This window comes from Epinephelus lanceolatus, chromosome 2 (assembly GCF_041903045.1).
Source record: "Epinephelus lanceolatus isolate andai-2023 chromosome 2, ASM4190304v1, whole genome shotgun sequence".
NCBI classification, from domain to species: domain Eukaryota; kingdom Metazoa; phylum Chordata; class Actinopteri; order Perciformes; family Serranidae; genus Epinephelus; species Epinephelus lanceolatus.
In genome coordinates, this window is record NC_135735.1 from 35,337,900 (window position 1) to 35,358,887 (window position 20,988).

At 42.5% G+C, this 20,988-nt stretch overlaps 1 protein-coding gene across 3 annotated transcripts in view; it reads right to left on the reverse strand.

Annotated features, from left to right (window-relative positions):
• cd276 (CD276 molecule) overlaps positions 1 to 20,988 on the reverse strand; it is an 80,041-nt gene that overhangs the window by 47,167 nt on the left and 11,886 nt on the right. For all 3 annotated transcript variants that reach the window (XR_013487964.1, XR_013487965.1, XM_078161155.1), the window contains exons 3-4: positions 11,573 to 11,923; positions 8,871 to 9,167 (exon numbers count right to left, since the gene is read on the reverse strand). Coding sequence is in view for 1 of the 3 variants with exons in the window: in XM_078161155.1 (XP_078017281.1) it covers positions 8,871 to 9,167; positions 11,573 to 11,923 (648 nt within the window). In the remaining 2 variants the exon portion in view is untranslated. The remainder of the gene's footprint in view (positions 1 to 8,870; positions 9,168 to 11,572; positions 11,924 to 20,988) is intronic.

Consider the following 20,988-nt stretch of genomic DNA (forward strand, 5'->3'; position numbering starts at 1 on the left):
AAGTGTAATGAATAGCTGAACGCTCTCATGCAGACCACCTACCATTAGTACTAGTGTTTGATTCCATCTTCACAGCAAAGGTCAATGTTTATATAGCAATTAAAGATGTTTTTTAACCTTGATTTACCCAGTGAAGGTTGCTTTATAATGCACATGCTTCACAATAATGCAGTAACAAACAGTCTCCTTGGGGAAATGTGCCCCACAAAAACAGTTCTGTACCTGGAGTAGAATAAGTCACCTTAGAAAAGACTCTCTGGAGGAAAGTAGAAGGATCTGACAGGAAACTGAGGAAATGCTAGAAAGTGGTCTTGAAGAAATGGGGGGAAAAGAGTAATTCTCAGTAACCACATGAATTCCATAGGGCTGTAACGGTTCCTGTATTTATACTGAACCATCAGCTGCACAAAAGCCCCGTTTCCACCAAACACTTTCAGTATGGTACCTTTGGAACCAAAAGTAACCCTTCAGACATGGTACCTAGACTCTAGCGTTTCCACTGCAAACAGTACCCTTAAATGTGGGCGGGGTTGTTGACAATCGCTGCTCCGTCAAGCACTCACTGTATTTCCTCATTACCGGTGACACAAATGGAAGTCTGCACCTCGTTTATCGTCCACAGAACGAGGCTGCATGCCAACATTTTCAGAACAAACTAAAACAGGCTACAGTGAAAGTCTCTCTCCATGGGATATTTGAAAATAGCAGGTTTGTGCATGCAGTCCTTCAAAGGCAAGCTCAGGTGTTTAGTGTTGCCAGTGCCCACAGGAACGATGCTCCTTGAGGATTAGAATATATGCCGTCCTGGCCAAAACTAATATAAATAAAAACTCGAAAATCCACTCATTGCTAAGAGTGTATGTCATATAAAAACTAAAATAATGGTCAAAGTTGTCACAGTAAAATCTAAGGTGTGCTGATGGCTTCATGCTGTCATTTCATACATTGAGTAACATTACAAGCTAACTTTCCGTCTTAAAAGTCGTCGTTAGTCGGCCCAGTGAATTAAATTATTGTTTTTCTCCGACTACAGCTGCTGCAAGAGGCAGCAAAACATCCTTTCTTTTTATAGTTATAGTTTACTAAAAAAACTCTTCACGGTATGAACAGTGGTTATATAAGCCTCAAAACCAGCCACAACTCGGCCCTGAGCAGAGTGACTGTCCGCTATTGACCAATCAACGGAATGCAGTGTTAACAGCTCCACCCTTTAGTACCAGATCTGTGTGCTAGGTACCCCAACAGAGGGGTGACCAAAAATTGGGATGGTACCGAACGGTTCCATTGGTACCATTCACATCTTTTTACAGCGGAAACGGAAAAAAGTGTACCGAACTGTACCATACCAAACTGCTTGGTGGAAACGGGGCTAAAGAGTACACCAAGCATGTCCAAAGTCCAGCCCGGGGGCCAATAGAGGTCAGAGGCTTGTCTATCAAAATATAACCTACTGGTTAATCAAGCAAGATCATTTTGCATTTTTTTCTGTTCACCTCACAATGGCAGGACTATCATACAGTTTTTATACATACACCGAACTATGCAGGCAGAACTAGTGTGTTTTCATAAAGAGAAGATAAGTTAGCAAACAAATGAAGACAGACGCATATAAAGTCGACAGCAAGGTCCACCACCTTTTGGAGCAATGGAAAGTTATACACTTTTTCAATGGAAGATCAAACAGTTGTTTGTCTAATTTCATGTGATTTCTTTAATAAGCCTTATAATGCAAAATGCAGCTGAACCCCAGGTTTTTTCATAATACCTATTCTGGCCCCCATTTAAACAAGTTTGGATAACCCTGGAGTACACAGTATGCAGACTGATGCATGTAATGTTGAACTTAAGTTCACAAGCACCATTTTGCCCAGAAACGTATGTGGTATGCTGTTAGCAGCTCATGCTGAGGCACAACTAGAGGACTGGCATGTGTGTCAGACACACTATGGCGACCGTGAATGAAATGTCAAACCTGTAAGACCTGCCTGCGGCTTCCTGGGAAGCTACAACAGCAATAAAAAGAGAATTGTGTAAAAGACATGGGCGGTCTGTCAGCGTTACTCTACTGAAGTAGGGGACGTGAATGGATAGACATTGAACATGCTCACGCTCATTTGACAGCATCACCCAGATGTGTGGATCACCATGTTTGAGTGCTTTTCATGTTTAAATGTAGCCAAGATGGAACTAATTGAAACACTCCTCTAGGGCTGTACCAAACTCAGAATTATGCCAATCAGATCAGACTTGGATATCCAATATGAATATCTGACCATTCGTTCCCTTTTGTCTATATAGAGGTTGAGAGTTTGAACAGGGTTTATCGGGATATTCGGGGTGACAGTGACATTCACATAATACAGTAAACAAGCTAGTTAATTGTGCAACATTTTTTGCTGACACTAAAAGCCAGAGAGAGTATTTTATTAAGTTGCTGTGAGCTGTAAATTCACCACTTATAAGCAGAAGGCAGATTATAACGTTATCTGGAAGCCTGACTGGACAGCGCCTCACTTCCTCTGGGCAGCTGCCTCCTCCTCACTCAGACTCACCCTGGGTCTGATGTTTCGAATCATCGACTTTCAGGGGACAGCCCTACGTTCCCCCTAATGTACAAGTTTTATAATATTCTATGTATTTTGGTATTTTTAATTTCATGGCATAAGGGGTGCTTTTTCAGTTGTATAGCCTGTTGTGATATGTTCCTTTTGAAAAGTGTTTGCTCAGCAGTATTTCCCCTCACAGGCCTGGTGAACCGCCAGGCCAACAGGAACACCCCTAGGCCAGATTTTTTATTTCAAATGCCAAAACTAACACCAAATATTAATTTATTTGGAAATCAATGATTTATGTTTGTGGGGGCCTCTCTGCATCTCTGTTCTGAAATGTAATTTCCATGCACTATGCTTTGCTGTCTCAAAAGTCTAACATTTTGTCTTCAGGGCAACAAAATACAGAATAACTTACTATAAGGATTATAAACTAAAGGAAATTTGAAAGTGTGAGGAAACCAAGGGATGGAGGAAAACCCACACTAACATGGGGAAAGCAAGCCAACACCGCACAGACAGGACTGGGAAGGAAATCTGGGATCCTCTTTCTGTGAAGCAACAGTGCTAACCGCTGAGCCACTGCGTTGCCAAGTGAAAGCCAGAGAATGCCAGCTAGATAGTAAAATTCAGCAAAAAGCCTTCCACACCATGTGGGGTGATCTCCCTCCCCTTCAGTGAGTCCATCTCCTGCCTGTCAGGCCATAGTGCCACAACTCTGAGCTCAGCAAACGTTTTCGTCTCCATCTTGCTTTCTGTCATCCACTTCTCACCCCTCCTAACCCTGTCTCCCTAGCTCCCTCTCTCTATCTCCCTGCCTCATCTCTCTGTCTCCTTCCTTTCCCCACTCTATATATCTCCATCCCCACACTGTTCACTGTAAATGCTGTGCCAGCAGAGTGATGCCGGGGAAATGGCGCCATCCTCATTGAGAGAGCAAGCAGACGGAGTGGGGGTGGTGCTGGAGGGGGTGTTCAGTGACAGGCCCTGAAACCCAGCCATCAGACAACACACTGCAGCAATCACACAGCTCCAGTAGTTGAGATACACAGCTAAAGCTCCACATTCAGAAAAGGATCAGTAAAAGAATGATAGGATATACACTGTTGATCCCCCAAAACTCCCAAAACATTATTCTTTTTTCTTTTTGGAGGAGAACAAAGTGGTCAGAATAGGCTGGGTGATGAGACAATGCAAGCCATCGAGACAGGTGGAGGAGGAAGAAGAGAAGCAGGAGGGGGGTTGGTATACAAGCATGCTGGCAGGGCAAGCAGACAGGCCACGGTTCATTTGAGGACTGAAGCTGCTCCTTTCCATCATTCGACTGTTCATTAATACCAGCTGTTCCTATGGGCCTCCCCGCAACTAAGCCTTGCTGCACTCTGCAAAAATCTATCAATATCCCAGCAACACAAAAACACACTGCCTATTCCAGAGCCCGGCTTAAAGACTGACCAGCACTCCACAGGGCGTGTTTACAAAAATAACCACCTCTGAGATGCCTGATGCTAGTGTGCATGTGGAGTGTGCATATGTTATCGACGGTCTGGATGCTTCTGGTGAGATAGTTAAATTGGGGGTGACTATAAAATAGGTTAGAATAACGTGGATGACTTAACACAGCCTCTCAAAGAGCAGCTCATGCCAGCCCACATAGTGCTGTGCTCAGTGTGGGTAAAGGGTTCATTTTCTCAAAATTAACCTTGTCAAACTCCTGTTCTGCCTGGGGGAGATTTGTATTACTATTGCAATTTTTCAATCAGAGATTGGGGAGAGTGTGAAATTTTAACATGCTTGTTCACTCTCCCAACCCCCCACCTCCCTTTCTTTCTCACTCTCTCATTTCTTGCTGTATTTTTTTCATTCTCATAGGCCATTTAGAGTTTTAAGAAGATTTCACCCATTCTTATAATAGGATTCTCCACTTCCTAAGTATGCTGTGCTGTGTTTGTAAATGTATACAGTAAGCGTGTTCCCTATATCAACTCAAGCTCAGCACACTCCACACTCTGCTGCTCCAGTGGAAGAGTTCTGGCGGGTCAAAATTAATTACAGAAGCTGTTAAGCACACACCAGCTGTTGTAAACAAATGAAAATACATTTTCATTTCAAACAAGCCCCCTTGTATCACTGCACACAAAATACTGTAAATCTTCTGTGTGTTTACTAACAACTTGTGCCACTATCAAGCTGTGCTGATGCTCCTACACAGAGAAATTGCTCTTATTCATGTACACCCAACTGCTGAAAACCATGCTCGCCACTGTTGTAAGGGTTTTCCCCAGTTTATTTGTGGATTTGCTTCTTTGCCATCCCTCTTTCAATCTTTACTTCATCACACTTCAATAACTCCATTGCTTTTTGGCCGGACCTTTCTTTTTCAGTCCATTTTGCTCTTGGGCACTTTCTTTTACTGAATCTGTTCAGACGGATTCCTTTATTTTTTTAAGTTAGGGGAACAGCAGGACCATGACACTCTGATTAAAGGAAATGAAAATCAAAGCCTGTATCAACTGCTCTAATATTGAATTTGATCCTTCCAGTATTAGGGCTGCAACTAGCACTTACTTTCATTATCGACTGATCTGCTTCTTTTGTGACTGTCTATAAATTGCCAACATACAGTGAAAAATGTCCGTCACCATTCAAGGTGACATCTTCAAATGTCTAGTTTTTTCTGGCCAGCTGTTCAAAATTCAAAGATATTCAGTTGACCATTATGTATGACCAAAAAAAAAAAAAAGCGCACATACACATTTGCATCCACATGTTGCCCCTTTTTGCCAATCTGCATTAACAGTTAATCAGCTGTTCATTGGCTAATGTCCAATCTCTACACTAAGTCTGGGGCAAGTCTGTGAATCCATTTGGAAGTTACTGGGCTCTGAGTGGATGGTGGCCAAACAAAGGGCAGGACTGTGGCACCAAAGCCCCGGGTTCACATCCAGACTCCTGTCTGTGGTTAGATGTAGGCAACAAAAGTATTTTGGTTAAGGTGAGGGAAAGATTGGGATTTCTATTATTTATCAATAAAGAAAATGATACAAAATATTCTGTAGTCGATACGAGGGGACAGTGTATTGTAAGATTGCCAAATCTGGTGGTTAAAAAATAAAATATGTTGTCAGTGAACATTTTGCAGATATTTTTAGTATCAGTGTTTCTGTTATATGCCAGGAACATTAATTAGCAACATTTACTCATTATGTTAACAGAAAACGTAATTCACTCTCTTCAAACTTGCGGTTTCAACTGAGTTGTATATGAATGTAATTTATAGGAAACAGAGCTTAAATGTTCCACCTATATGCTGAAAAAAGACTTTATTTACTGTCATTTGACAAACTGAGTAATCAAATAATTATTGTAGCTCTGTCCAGAATCCATCTCCTTTGAATTTGGTATGTTCAATCAATGGCTATATAAAAAGATGGATGAAAAGCAGCTCCCTAAAAAGGGAAACCAAAACATCTTGTTCATTCCCTGATGGCCTGCTGCAGTGTAAGTCATAAGCCCCGCCCCATCCATGTTAGCAAATGGGACATGTGCCAAACTAAAAACTCACAAAGTACACATAGAATACATTTTTCCCAAACATGATTTCTGTCATTTTAGGTAGTTCTTATCACAATGATGTTTGTTCAAGTGTTCATTTTTCTGATTAGTTTGGTTTTAGTTTGTTATTTGGTGCTATAAAAGGGGTGTGTGACATCATGGTTGACAGCTGTGTGTGTCAAATGGTATGCTCGCAACCAATGGTACTGCTTGCGATTGGTTTCGGACAGGTGTATGGGTGGGAACTTGATACTGCAGCTCCACTTTCCAATTGCTACTGCACAGACTATGGTTCAAATTATGTCACCAGCGCAAGATGGCAGTGCCCGCATTGTGAATTTTTTGGCTTCATTTTTGGAAGGAAGGAAGTGGAGTTGCATTGTTCATCTTCATATACAGTCTATGAGTTGAATGAGTGCGTAGGTCCCAATTTTGTGCAAGTGTCCCCTATTCCAATGAGTGAATGAATGAAATTTATCAAAAATGTAGTAATAATAACATAATAACAAGTCTTAATTCAAATGCCACCAGCACAGAGCACACCCTCAGCTTGCAGACATTAACGTGACTTTATTCTTAATCTGGGTCACCATTAGCTTTCACAAATTGATTGCTTAATTTCTTGAGGCATTAAAGATCTCAACTTATCATCAATCCATGTTGCACTACGGTACTTTACAAATCTTTTTTCTAAGTGGAGCGTGCTCATCCACTAACTTTGGTAATTTCTCCATGACATTTTTCAAAGAAATGCATAATAATTTTCCATCCCTCTGGTGTGGCAGGACATTATCGACCTGCAGACAGAGGTCTGAGGGGGAGGAGAGGGGCTAATGAAGCTAACTGATTTCATCTTGTTCACCTTTTAGGTTTGAAAATGGGATCCTGAATGAATAGAGTAGAGGAAACCAAGAAACATTCTAACTCTAGACTTGGGCATTTCTTGTTAAAACAATGATATTATAATCACTCTGTTCCATTGCCTGTGAACACAGGACACTGTGTAGAAATGAATTAATATTCTGGTCACCAATAAGAAAGATATCCTTAATTTCATCTGTCATTAAATCTAGAGTTCTAGAGTTATTAATTTCCAAAACTTCACGTTAGAACAGGGTGGCTTTTACAACTAACTAAAGGCTTACAGTACGGAAGGTGAATCTGAAGCCATATCAGCTCAATGTCAGTACTCATAATATCTTTCTGCAGAACTTGAAATGCAGTTTTGCCATCATACTTGTAAACATCTGTTGTAATCTATATAATCTACAGTATATCCTTTGACAGCCAGCTCAGAATCATGAGGAATAGTAGTTTCCAGGTGTGCTCTTGACATTGCTAAAACATTTTCTGAAGAACATATTCTGATAATCTCATGACCCTTGTTGCTGAGGATCCCAATTCACTCCTGTCCTTTTGTTCTTTCTTGTCTGCAGTCCTATCAATTAAAACATTTATACACCTCCACTGATTTTCTGCGCAGTCTAGCATGGTAAACATCCTCTCCATTCCCTACTTTGAAATCACTGTAGTTTCCAAATGACTTTGTCTTTGTTTCAGTCTCCTTGTACCTCATCTCTTCAAACTTATCTCAGGTGAAAAAAACTGACATCAATGGTAATAAAACGATCATATCTATTTCAACCAAACCTGGAGAGAGGTCAAAGGGTAATAGCAGCCACAGACTATTTTACCACACTCTTACTTTACAGTCATATTTCATTCTCGCCATGTGTTTAATACCTTTCCACTCCCCCAGTGGTCCCTCTGACTGGTTATCTGTGCTGTTTTGAAAGAGGCCAACCAAACTGTTAGAAAGGCCACCCTCCCTCAGCCGTCCAGCAAGCCTGCCCTGCCAATCGGCCATCCTGTTTCCAGACAGCACAGTCATTTCCCAGCCCAGTGGAGCAGCACTCCCTGACCTCTGCCTCGACCTCCGCCTCAACAGCCCGAGCTCCAGCACCAGCTCCAGCCCAGAAAGCAGGCTCAGGCCACCTCTACTTATTTATGAGCCATTTCACACAGTGCTGCTCCCATTAGAGACCCAGCCTTGGCCCACCTTACATGGCACTCTCCTTGCACTTAACACATAGAGTACAGCAGCGGGGCCACAGGGACATGGGCGGTGGGTGGTGATGGTGGGCGGGTTGAGGAGACCATTAGACCTATCACATAGGTGGTGTCACACAACAGGCTCAAGATTACATCAAACAATCAGAGGAAGGCAAACATATCAATCTACTTTGTGGTTAGCGAACATTTCCTGCAGACAGTTGTGAGAAGACCAATCACTCCATCCAGCACAAACTCTTATTACCGTATTGCCTTTTGAAATATGTGATGAATAGCTATTTGATTATTCTTAGGGAAATGATCACCCACTGATGTAATCTAATGATGCACAAGAACTGATGGGTTATGCTTATTGAACCATAATTGGACATTTCATTATTTCTTATTCATTTCATCGGAGCTGAACTGTTACTCTTAGCAGGAAACAGAGAGGCTCGGAAAGACAAAGAAAAAAAAGCTGAGTCTCCACAGCATAAAATTTGACTGATGGATTGATTCACAAAAGCATACCAGACTTTAATAAGAAACTCTGCTTATGCATGACTGAAAACAAGATTAGTCTGAGCTGGTAACATTCAAACACCGCAGGAAGCAAGAGAATATTAGCTTGTTTGCTTTGCACCAGAATGGAGCTGACAACACTGACTGAAAGACAGAGAAGCTGTTTATGGAGAAAGAGAGATGAAGACCCACCTGTGATCGTGACAAAGGCGTAGCCCTCCTCGCCCAGTAGTGGGTTGATCAGTCCGCAGCTGTAGGTGCTATTGGGCTCCAGGACAACTGTCAGCACGCTGGTGATAGTGAACAGCCCTTCCTCGTTGGCCACCAATGAAGTGGTGATATTGTCCGTCAGGTTGCGACCGCCGCCATCCTGCCATATCACACCAGCTTCGGGATAACCGCCATAGGCCACACAAGTCAGGGCCACCTCATCACCTGGTCGTAGGTTGGATTCAGACTCCAACGTCACTACAGGCTTGGAGTAGGGGGCTGAAAAGGAAAGAGTACACATAAACAGAAGGAGTTAAGGGTTAAGGGGAGGTGAATTGGTATTGTGTGGGTAAGGGTGGGTGAGGATGGAGAGGGGATAAGGGCGCAGCAGACACATACTGAATTTAGGTAGATTCTCTGCAGTGAGAGTCACCCTGGGAACTGTTTGACATGATTCCCATTACATTCTTAATTATATTTAGGGAGCTTAGCATAACACAGTGCTTAAGATCCCACAGACACAGGCAGCATCTGTGGCACATCCTGATGCTGCATCCCTGCACTCTAACGCAGCTCTCTCTAGAGACCCAAAGCACTGAGCCACTCCCAGAATGGGAATGCAAGCCGGAGGCAGGGGTGGGCAGGGCAAGGAGAAAACTGGCAGGTTCAGAAATTTGGGACGACTCAGCCTATAGCATGGAAAAGAGCAGAGTGGGGTAGAGGTGAGGGGTGAATCGTCCGCTTTGGCTGAAATCACGCTTCTTCAATCCCTTGTGCTAAAACATGAGTATAGAGGTGGCGGAGAAATAGGCTGCTGTATTCCCAGAACCAATCATCGCACAGCAAACAATGGGGTGGAGCTGAGGGCGAGATGAAATAAGTTTGCCTGAGCTGCTTTTTGAAAAGTGGACTCTCAACACAAAGACAGATTTAGCGTGGTACACACTAACTTCCCCAGCTGTCCATTTGAGTGACAGGCAGATTTCCATCGAGGGCTCCTTTCATTTTCTTCCGGCGCGGCATGAAGGAAGTCGGCAATGTTAACTGTAAATGTTGGCTAAAAATAGAGCATCTATAAATCTAATGCATAAAATGGAACCAATTTGTCACTGTTGGAGACATTGTTTTCCCTTCTCCCCAGCCAGGAGAGAAAAAAATGTTATTCATTAACACCACCTAATGCACATCCATCCTTAGAGAATACAGGAACAATCTCACAACAGATATAGAAATGGGAGAAGGAAGGAAAGGCACACAGTATCATTATAAATAAATAAAAGGCTCTGAGCTGTGAAGGCGGGTGATGTAGTCACACAGCAGAGAAGATGTTGGTGATGGCTGATTGACCGTAACAACAGCTAATAATCAAAGTCAGCAGATATTGACCATGACAGACTGCAATCAGCGCTTATTGACCAAAAACACTGCTGAGCAGCCCTGAGGAAACTGTTTATCACCTGCTTACGCCTGGTGAGAGGAAATTATCATAAATCACCTTCTTCATAGGTAACTGTATAACACGTTTCATTGCATACTATTAGTAGCTGTGCATAAATAAGTGCTGAGGTCAAAACACTGTTGATATAATCATTACAAAGTGTAAAGTGAAGCTACGACACAAACATTAGCCAATGGAAAAGCACTTATTAATTATGTAGTGGTTGTATTGAACATTTTCATTAAAACAACATTTATTTTTTGGTTTGTTTAGTTCTTGGGACAATTATAATTATCTTGCACTTAAAGACAATAAATCTGTGTGTGTGTGCATGCATGTGTGTGTGTGAGTGTGTGTGTGTGTAAAGACAATAGGCTCCGAAGGAGTTTTGAAAACACTGATGATGATGACAGTCTGCCTTACAAAGGGGGGGTGTGGCGTTTTAAAAATAGGCAGGAGAAGTCCAACAAAAGATGCTATTAGGTTGCATCATGGGAAATGTAGGGCATTTTTCTGGCGTTACCCCTACCACAGACTAAACCTCAACATATCTGGATTTAAATGTTTATATGTCTCTGGTGAATACATCAACTTATGGAAGTGCTTAAGTAAATTGCTGAAGTACACCTTTGAAATAAAAGGGAATTAATCAAAAAATAATATACATTTAGAAGTGAGTCTCAAATTTGTGATGTCATCAAGTATAAAGTCTGGAGCTGCTCCATGTGAACCCTCAGAATGTTTGTTTTCTTTTTATCACCAAAGTTAGTTTTATTGTATTGCAGTGATCTCAGTTCTGAAACAGAAAATGTACTCATATCTTCAAAACATTCTCCTGGGTGCTCTCAATGTCATCTGACTTTACACCCTATGACATTGGAAATGTGAGTTTTAGCATTCTAGTTTTTGGATTTGGGAGAGTTGTTCATATTTACAAAATTTTTGTACTGTCTCAAAGCATTAAAATAACATGTATGAATTTGTAAAATGGGTGTGGTTCCCCTTTAACGTTGCCTGTTTTGTTTCATTTTTGTTTTTTAAAATGATTTATTAATTATTCAACATAATTTAAGTGAATACTAATTATAAATGTTAAGCAATATAACTGATGTAATGTACTTTACAAAAGGGTGTCTATATTCTCTGTGAATGTGTGTATCTCCTTTCTGCATGCCATTGGTCATAAGTGTCCATGTGTATGTTCATCTGTTTTTACACGTGTCATGGACATCACAGCTTGACTCACCGGCCACCTGCAGCAGCAGAGCAGCGCTGCCGTAGTCCTGCACCCTGACAAAGCAGGTATAGCTGCCTTCATCAGCCACCACGACCCTGCTCAGCAGGAGCGAAGCGTTGCCCAGGCCCAGCTGGGTAGGGAACAGACTGGTGCGGTTGGCGAAGCGCTCAGCCTGGTCCACCAGCTTGTCGCGTCCCTCCCCATACCCGTGCACACTGCGTTGGGTGTCGGTCAGCTGCCAGAAGACGCTCAGATCAGACAAGTTGAAGGGGCTGGCGTGGGTGAAGGAGCAGTTGAGTGTGGCATCCATGCCATGCAGCGCCACCACTGGCTGCTCTGGGACGTGCACTTCCATCACAGCTATAAGAGAGGAGGTGGGACATATTAGGGATGTCAATTCTAAAAAAAAAATCCCTGAATTGTATAAAACAATTGTTGTGTTTTTATCTTCCTAGAGAGCGGTGCATTTTGCTGTATGTTAGAAAATGTCAGGTAAGCTGTCGCAGAAATATATAAATACACTTCCAAAATCTTTCTTGCAATCATGTTGAATTTGCAGTCTTCACTGTGTCAATCTCACTACACCACCTAGGTAGTCTAAAATACGCAATAAACAGTATTAAGTACTATTTGGCCCGGGTCTAGTGTAAACATACAGTATTCACTGAATCACAGCATTAATTCAGGGTGCTGTGTTCAAATGTGACAGACTGACACCTACTCAAATTTGAATGTCTTTGAAAAAAAATCAATGCAGTATTTTGAAATATATGCTGTGACTGTTTCAGAAAACATCCACTTTGTTTGTGCAGCATGGTAGCACGGAGCGGGTGAGACGGGATGAAGGAGAGAAGGAAAGAAGAGGAGGGATCTGGAGGTAAGCATTAGGACTTTGTTTGTGTTCCTATAGGCTTTGCCTCCTGGCGATGGCTCAGTGCGCTGAAACTCAGCGATGGAAGCAACAACATCTGTATAGCTTTAGTTAAATCGTTAGTTAAATCTAAAAAAAAAAAAAATCTGTTGGGGGGGTATAACTGCAGCAAAACTCTTGAGTGTGTGCTTTTGTGGGAATGAAAAGTGACTCCGCTTCTCACCAAACACTTCTACTCAAAGGCAACTGATTTTTCCGTGTAACTGTGCATACACATATGTGTGTGCGCTTGTGTGTTGTTTGTCTAGACTAGGCCAAGAGCAAAGAGTACACTGTATAATCATTCTGGATTAGTAGCCATCTCAGGCAGTCCAGAGTACATCCATAGTATTCTCAAGAGTCAGCATTCTCCATTGATCCCTGTCTGCTCTTATACAACTCTGAGACACTCATCAGCATCACAAGGGAGAAAAAAAAAAGCCAGTCGGCCCCTGGTGCAATACACTCTTCTTTATGCTCAGCCTCTCTAATTGTTATAATCACAGCAGCATTTTAGCCTCCTCACCCCTTTTTGAGCTCTGTCTATCACACAGCCAACGTCAATGTTGAATCATTTTGCTATGAAGATTTGACTGCTGCGGAGGTGCAATAATTACTTCCCCTATTAACAAGAAACAAGTCTTTCATCTGAGAGGGTTCATATATGGATGGGTATTGCTAAGTCAAGGCAGACCTATTTTCAATCACATTCAGCCATTCCCAGATAGGTAGCCTCTCCACATCACACCCCAAACAACCTGCTCGTCTGCAGGAACAGTGCCACCTACTGCCTAACCTCACGAGTGCAGAGAAGTGGGACAGAAAAATGCACAGATTTCTCTCCAAATACCCCAGGCTCCTTCTAAACCTGTGTCAGGGCTTGAATTGCTCATGAAAAGCCTTACAGAGTGAGATTTTAAATCTAAATAATAATTATGATATGTAAAATGAAGGCCATGGACACTTTTTATGACACCTTTTTTTCCTTTTCAAATATTACATCAGGTAAAAAATGGAAACAGGAAACACAGCAGAAACTGGAGAACAAAACTGGCTTTTGCTATCATAGTCCGCCATACCTGTGTCCTGGGTATTTTGAATGAAAATGTTGCACCGCAATTTTGACCTGGAGCAAATCAATGCCTCCATACACCGATGAATTGCCAGTCACACAACAATTCTCTGACCCCCATGGTGACAACAGCAGAGGGTTTTTTCCTTTACTGTGATTACAAAGGCTCTTCTGGTGCTGTGGGGGTTTCCCATCGCCCGTATTGTGCCCACATTCACTCGGCAGGGCTACAGCACGGCAAACAATACAGAATTGTTATCAGGGCAAAGCATGGCAGGAGCAGGCGGTATTGTGCCGCCATCAATAGGGATAACCGAGCAAATTTCTGGAGTGTGTATTTATGCTGTCTTTGGAGGTGGCCCAACCTTTGCGGTAATGAATAGGTCGCTGGTATTTTTTGTAGGAGTGGAGGGTCAGTGACAGCCCTCTCCGAGACGTGCATGTTGAAGGAGGAGGAGAGAGAGCAATTAAATCACTCCCCGAGCAGCCTGGGATGACTCACACCACTGAGTTCATACAGGAAGGGGGAAGGGGAAGTGGGAAACGTAGAGAAAGAGAGGCCGGCATCGAGTTCATACTTAAAGATAATATCTGGAAACAAGCCAAGGAAGAGGCTGTGGTGGAGCCTCACACACTAATCCCTCAACGCGGACCAAAGCCATGTCAGCGAGGAGAGAGAGATAGAAAGTCCCCTTTCTTCCACATCTCTGCCTCCTCCTCTTTCACTCACTGCTTCTTTAACTGGTGACCTACCACTTGCTCCAAGGCCCTGGGAGGACGCAGCTCTACACAGGGACCTTGTGTAGAGACACAGACCCGCGCTTGGAAAGAGAATTCAAGGGGAGCGTTTTGCATTGCATCAAGGGGAGGGGATTGGACAGGAGAGGAGGGCAAGCTAGGCCGGCTGACGTCATGGAAAGCGCACATCTGATGTCCTATTCGTCAGAGGTGAAATACCACGAGCCAAAGTGAATCACTGCGCACTTGGCTGTTTTTGATCTGCTGCTGTTTACACCAAACAGCATGCTCTGTATGGCAGCTGACTGTTTGATCGTCTCTCCTGAGGTCTGCTCTCGACATGAAAAAACATGCATTCTCTAAAAAGACAAGTGTATGTAGCAGAGGTTAAAGATTACAACACAAGTGGTCTTTGGTGAAGGGGCCAGGCTGCACTTTGTAGCCAGGCCCACGGTGTCGTCTCAGGGGTAAGTGGGGATCTCGCCTCTCCCTTCTCCCTCTCGATAAAGAGATGCTCAGAAGCCATAGAGGGCAGGCTGGGAGACGTCAGGCTGTGGGGATTTACACACTGCACTTTGTGTTTATGGGCCTCAGCTCTGTTTGAGTGCCTGCGAGACAGAGACGGGCACTTTCACAGCCGACATGAAATAAACTCATTACAGCCTTCGCGAGCGCTGGCAACGGGCCCCGCTTAACAGCGAGGCACAGGGCTGGCTAGAAAAGGCTGCAAGTGATCTTCACACTGCTCTCCACTCTACTTTCAAGACGACCCACCACCTTGTCACTATCAACACCTCCTTCCATCATGCTTTCCTCAGGTGTGCGAGGCATGGTGCTGCTGGATTTGCCTCAACCATGATATTTGTATAGTGAACTGATGCTAGCTAGGCACATGAGGTGAGCATGGTGGCTGAGTGTGAGACAGCGTGGGATGCAAGCAGACAGCAAATAGGAGGATCATAGCTTTTATAAGGAGGATGCTTGCAGGGTGACGTGCAGGGCTGTTGGTAAATAAAATCCACTGATGTCTTGCATCATCCTGGCAGATACAGACAGGCGAGTCCACACCCAATTAAAAACACATTTTGTGCACAAAATCAGATGACTGGACTGAGACTTTCTGTATGCATGTCTTATATGTCTTGTTTTACATGTTTTGCTGTTTGTGAACCCCAGGAAGAGTGGCTGCTGCCTTAGATGCAGCTAATGGGGATCCAAATAAAGAATTAAGGCTATTAGCCTTCACTAGTTGATCTAGTTAAGTAGATAGGCATAAATGTGACTGATTTGATATGTACACCTTAGATAAAACTAATCACATCTGTGACCAGGGATGCACCGCTATGTCGACACATCAGTATCGGCTGATATTGGCCTTGTTGACTGCCACCGAACTATCGGCAAATAGGATGGCATTCACCGATGGCAGAGGCCAATGTTGTACCGTTGTGTAACATCCATTTTGTGCAGGCTAAAAGCAGGGCTCGAAACTAGGCATCCTGTTGTCCAGGGGACAACATGTGTTTGGGAAGGACAGAGATCTTCTGCGGGATGCAGTTGGGACAAAGCATACACCAACGAATTGCCAGTCACACAACAATTCTGTGTTAAAATAGGCTGGAGGAGAGCGAGCTAACGTTAGCTGTTAGCAGTCGGTGGCTAGAACTAACTGCTGACGGAGGTTGCATTGGGTTACATTATGATGTTCAAGTGTTCAAGGTCTATTCAGTGAAAATGAATATTGGGTGAAGGTAAATTATAACATCCTTGTGATGTGTTCAGATGTGATCTTGTAAAATGTGCTTTTTGGTAAACAAATTAAGTTGTCTAAAGGAGAAATGTGTATGTTTTCACAGCAATATAAAATGTGTATTAGAAAGGGAATTATGATTTATTACATATATTAAAAAGACCTCTGTAGCAGTTGCTTCTGAAATGTTTTTCATGTGGGAGGTTATATATCAAAGGTTGTTTCATAAATATATAATTGAATTTGTGCTCATTCAAAAATAGTGTAATGAAGGACTGAATGACTTTTAAACAGTTAAATACATGTTTTTAATAATAAGGAATTCTCTGTTTTCCTATCACAATAGTATGGTGGCTGAGAAGGATCAAAGCAAATGCAGAAGCCACAACACAAGTAGGCTACAAAAGTCACAACATGTACACAAGAATCACAATACAAATACAAACTCAACACAACAGAAGAGGGCGACACCGGAAGTGAGCAAGCGACAGATTGAACGCTTTAATGGGGTTTTGCAGGTGGTAGAAGTGTTTGCCTTTTTAAGTAAATGAAACATTGTTCGCTAGCTAACAATAATTGATATGTTCTTGTTACAAATAGACTGAGTTGTTCGTATTTATGTACTCTGTTTCCTACTGTCAGGCTGTCACAAAGCTTGCATTCCAGTAGCATCATGTAATGTAACATGAGCTAACGTTAGTCAGTCAGGTGGCCACCAGCAGCCATGGCTGGAGCCATGTCAATCTCATTTGAACAAATGATATCAAAAGCCATGGTGCACTGTAAAGTTAGCAATGTTAGCGTAAACCGAACAGCTATGTTCACTGCATGGAGTAAGGTAGGCTACATTTCAAAGAAGTCATAGACTCTTCAACAAGCACAGTTAAACTGTGACTGTTAACAGGCCCTTTTCATGTCAGACCTTTTACCGTATCATAGCAAGACAACTGTAATAATGCCATCATAATCATGGCTACGTGCCATTTATGTAAGATAATTAAAGGCCACTGGTATCTTGGCAAGGCTAACTGGGACACTGGGACATTAATGGAATGAGCTGTCTCTGTGAGTCTATGGGTGAACACACTCAGCATGTTTTATTTATAATAACTTTATCAAGATATCATGTGTTTTTAAATATTTTTTCACAAATATGAATTATTAATATTTTCACTCAATTAAAATGGCTTAAAAATCAGGTTGGGATGAAATGATGTTACATGTATTTTGCTATATTTTTACTTTCACTAAAAACATTTGTACATTTTTAAAGATGCCTGTCTTATTGTTCTTCTATTAGGGTTCCTGTCAGCTTTATACTGTATACTGCAAAAATCCAACTTAATGAGTTGATACCATGCATGTTGGCTAAGGAAAGTTTAAAAGATACAAAACAAAGATAAAAACAAATGCATAAAAAAATTGGCAAAAATCAACCAAATTTAATCTAGACGTATATCTGCCATAAAATGCAATACAGAAGCAAGCAGCTAAAACCTGAATTGACAGACCACAAAATAACTAATCTAAATAACTGTCAATGCAGCCCTAATACTCAATAGTGTAAATAAGACTTTCTAAACAGCAAGTGTTAGCTGGTAACTGGAAAGCTGTCCTCCTCTCACTTTCGTGCTGCCACTCATAAATATGCACTGCATACAGGCAAATGTATAGCACAGCAGAATGTGCAGAAAGGTATTTACTCATTGAATTTTTTTAACGTCTTATGCTGCAGCCCCAAAAGTGAATCCACAAATGGCTGACTTAGGCATGTGCGAGCACACACTGTTTCAGACAAAGACACACATGTACACAGAGCCAGGGATGGTATTCAAGAAGTGGTGCCAAATTATCACATATTTTCTTTCCCGTTTCCTACAGTGTAGCATAAATGCACTAACAATTCCAATGGGCACTGAGATTGACAACAATTTAAGTAAGAAAAAAAGTGTGATGAGCTAGGGGGCAACTATTGACTGAGATGAAAATTGTGCATTTAGCAGGGTTTTGGCAGTAATGTGACTGTTTGGAACATACTGAGGACACAAATGGACAGCAGAGAAGTGGATTATGCTGCAAGAGTTTTTTTTATGGTCATTTGTGGCTGTTTTTCTGCTGTGAAAACTGGTCACATTTGGAAACCATTAACCGACATGAAATCAAACTTTCTACGGCCACGTTTCCAGTCTGCAATACTGAAATTAAAACAATTCAATAGAGAGGACTTAAGAAAAAGTGTGTCTTCCTCACAAGATGAAATCATTCTTTTGATCATCCTTAATTTATATCCATAGACATGAGCCCGGCTAGAGCCACGACATGCTCCAGTGGTTGTGAGTTATACCAAACTGTTGATCATTGCAAAAATTCCATCAGCTTATCCCTTCTGGGGAAAAAAAATACTCAGCATTTCAAAAAACTAATCATGCTCACGCCAGAAATGATCAGTTCTGTATGAGTGCGAGTCGGATTTTTAAATGATGATTATTTCATTTCTGCTGTTGTTTATTGACTCAACAACTACAGAGGAATGGTTTTGCACAAAACCCTATTGTGTAGAAGCAGTAACAAGCGATAAGACATGTATCACCACGGATTATTAGTCTTCCACTGGGCCATTGGAAAAGGAAACAGGTGAAAGTGCAAGTATTAGTTAGCACTGGCTTTAATTAATAAGCAGCATCAGTAGCATCAATCAGTATCAATAAACTCCAAATATTACCCTGAAGCACACGCACACCCTCCCACACGCAATTTCATGCAGAAACAGACACCCACAGACCAGAGAACGCATTGATATTCCACACCTGTATGACTCCTGACAGCTCCACAGCAACACACTGTCTGAGGAATTGGACACGAGGTACTCTGACACTACAATGGAGACGCTGTTACAAAGCCGCTCTGGAGCAGAGAGGGTCCCCATCAGCATGACCAGCAACAGCCAAATACACAAATACACACATGTACACAGCGCTAGTACACAGGTGTCAGGGCCCGCCCGCGCACGCACGCGCGCACACGCACACACACACACACACACATTTTCAAGTTAGTAATTCCCGCAGCTATCTGCAAAGATTATTTTAACAATTCACTGACTTCACATGCAATTCATTTATTGATGTCCAGCCCACATACAAACACGCATTTTAATATGCAATCCAGCTCAATAAACAACACTTTACTCCAACTTGACTCAATCCAACACCAGCTACAATCACACAAAGACAAAGACCTCACAGCCTCCACTCAGAACAGGTAAAAATGGTTCAAGAGCAGAGCGCTTTGTTAAACACAATAAGTACACATGTTTAAAGGGTATCCCTAAAACCCTGCTGCAGCCTGTGACATGTGAGAAAGTATTAATATGATTTCACACATAAGGAAAATCTAGCACTAGCACTGGAGGGGGCAATATTGACACAGCAAAGTAAAGAGGTGCAATACTAACAGACTGCAATGACATTAGGGTTTAGTCTGGCAAAAACACAAGCAGAAGAAATATGCTTTTACAACACTGCCCCCCTCTGTTGAAGGCTGTAACTGCAACTCAACACATTTTCACTGTGGACATTTTGCACCACCTGAACATCAAAGGGTTTTGCTCAAAGGATCTGTGAGCCCTTTCATACCGATTATTCTTATGATATAACCAATCCCTGTAAAAAGTCTGAGGGGAAAGCTAGCTTTTGATTTCACTCTGTCAGGAGCAGATGTAGATGTCCATAATACTCCTATTCAGAAAAAAAAATAGCATCTGGAAAACATTAAGGGAGCGATGGGAGTGTGTGCATAGTAAGCATGATTTGGTTAGAAATTAGCAATCTGAAAAAGTAGACTGTGTCTCCAGCAGTGGTTTTTTAAATGGCCACTCAGTGAAAGAGGCACAATATGGATGAGATTAAGTGAGACTTCAAGCCTTCTGCGGTGTAAAGGGGTCACTTTCAACATTAAGCTCTGAACATAATCTCTTCCTTTCCCCATTTTTGCTCCAGGAACTCATCATGGAGTGTGAGTGCCCACACTCAGGGAGAGATACAGGTGATGGCAGATAGGGAAGACAAGGACTCTGACTTGCTTATTTCCAGCAATGTCATAAATCAAGATGGGACTCGCTATTGTGCTATTTTCTCTTTTTTTGCTCTGTTTCTTGCTCCCTATCTCTGCTCCCTCCGTCTTGCTTTCCTTCATAGATGTATGCCATCTCATATCCCGTCAATAACCTGTTAATGGGCTCTGGCAGTCAGATAATAGTGCCGGCTGAAGAACGGTGGGCAGATAAGGACAAGCTTCTGGCTTACGAGCCTGAGAGACAGAGAGCCTTTGATGAGCAGGAGGCTGGAGATGGATGAGGGAGGGGTCAGGCGGTGCACGAGGAAGTGTCGCAAGGTAGCAGGAGGGTCATGGGGTCAGATCTGACTTGAGTGCAGCCATTTTCTCATAATGGCAGGCAACGTACATTATAGCCTTCATTACGGAGGAGCTGGGAAGAGTTGATGAGAAAGACAAAGAGGATTTTTTTCCTGATCCCTCTGATGAGCCAGGTGTTTTCCATCTGCTCGCTTATGAAAGGATTTTTTTTTAGCTCTTTCACAGGTTCATATCCTTTGCTGAATCATGGTTTCATGCACCAAGGAGTGATGCGAGGTTAAGCAAGGGTCAGTTTGTCGCCAGCTGTGCGTTGTCTCCATGACAGAGCCCCTGTGGCTGACATCACCACCGTCACGTCACCAAGGCAACACCCTGGAGGCGGGTGTCTCCCTGTGTCAGCTGCTGCGTTGCTTTCTCAGCAAGTCAGTAGCTGTGATGCTTTCCAAGCACAGATCAGCATCCATTCAACCCATTCATCACAGCCCACTAGGCACACAACAGACCCACATATGGCTCCAGGCCCCTCTTCCCCTCCAGAACTGCCATCTCGGCATATTAACCGTATCAATTTTTTAACGATC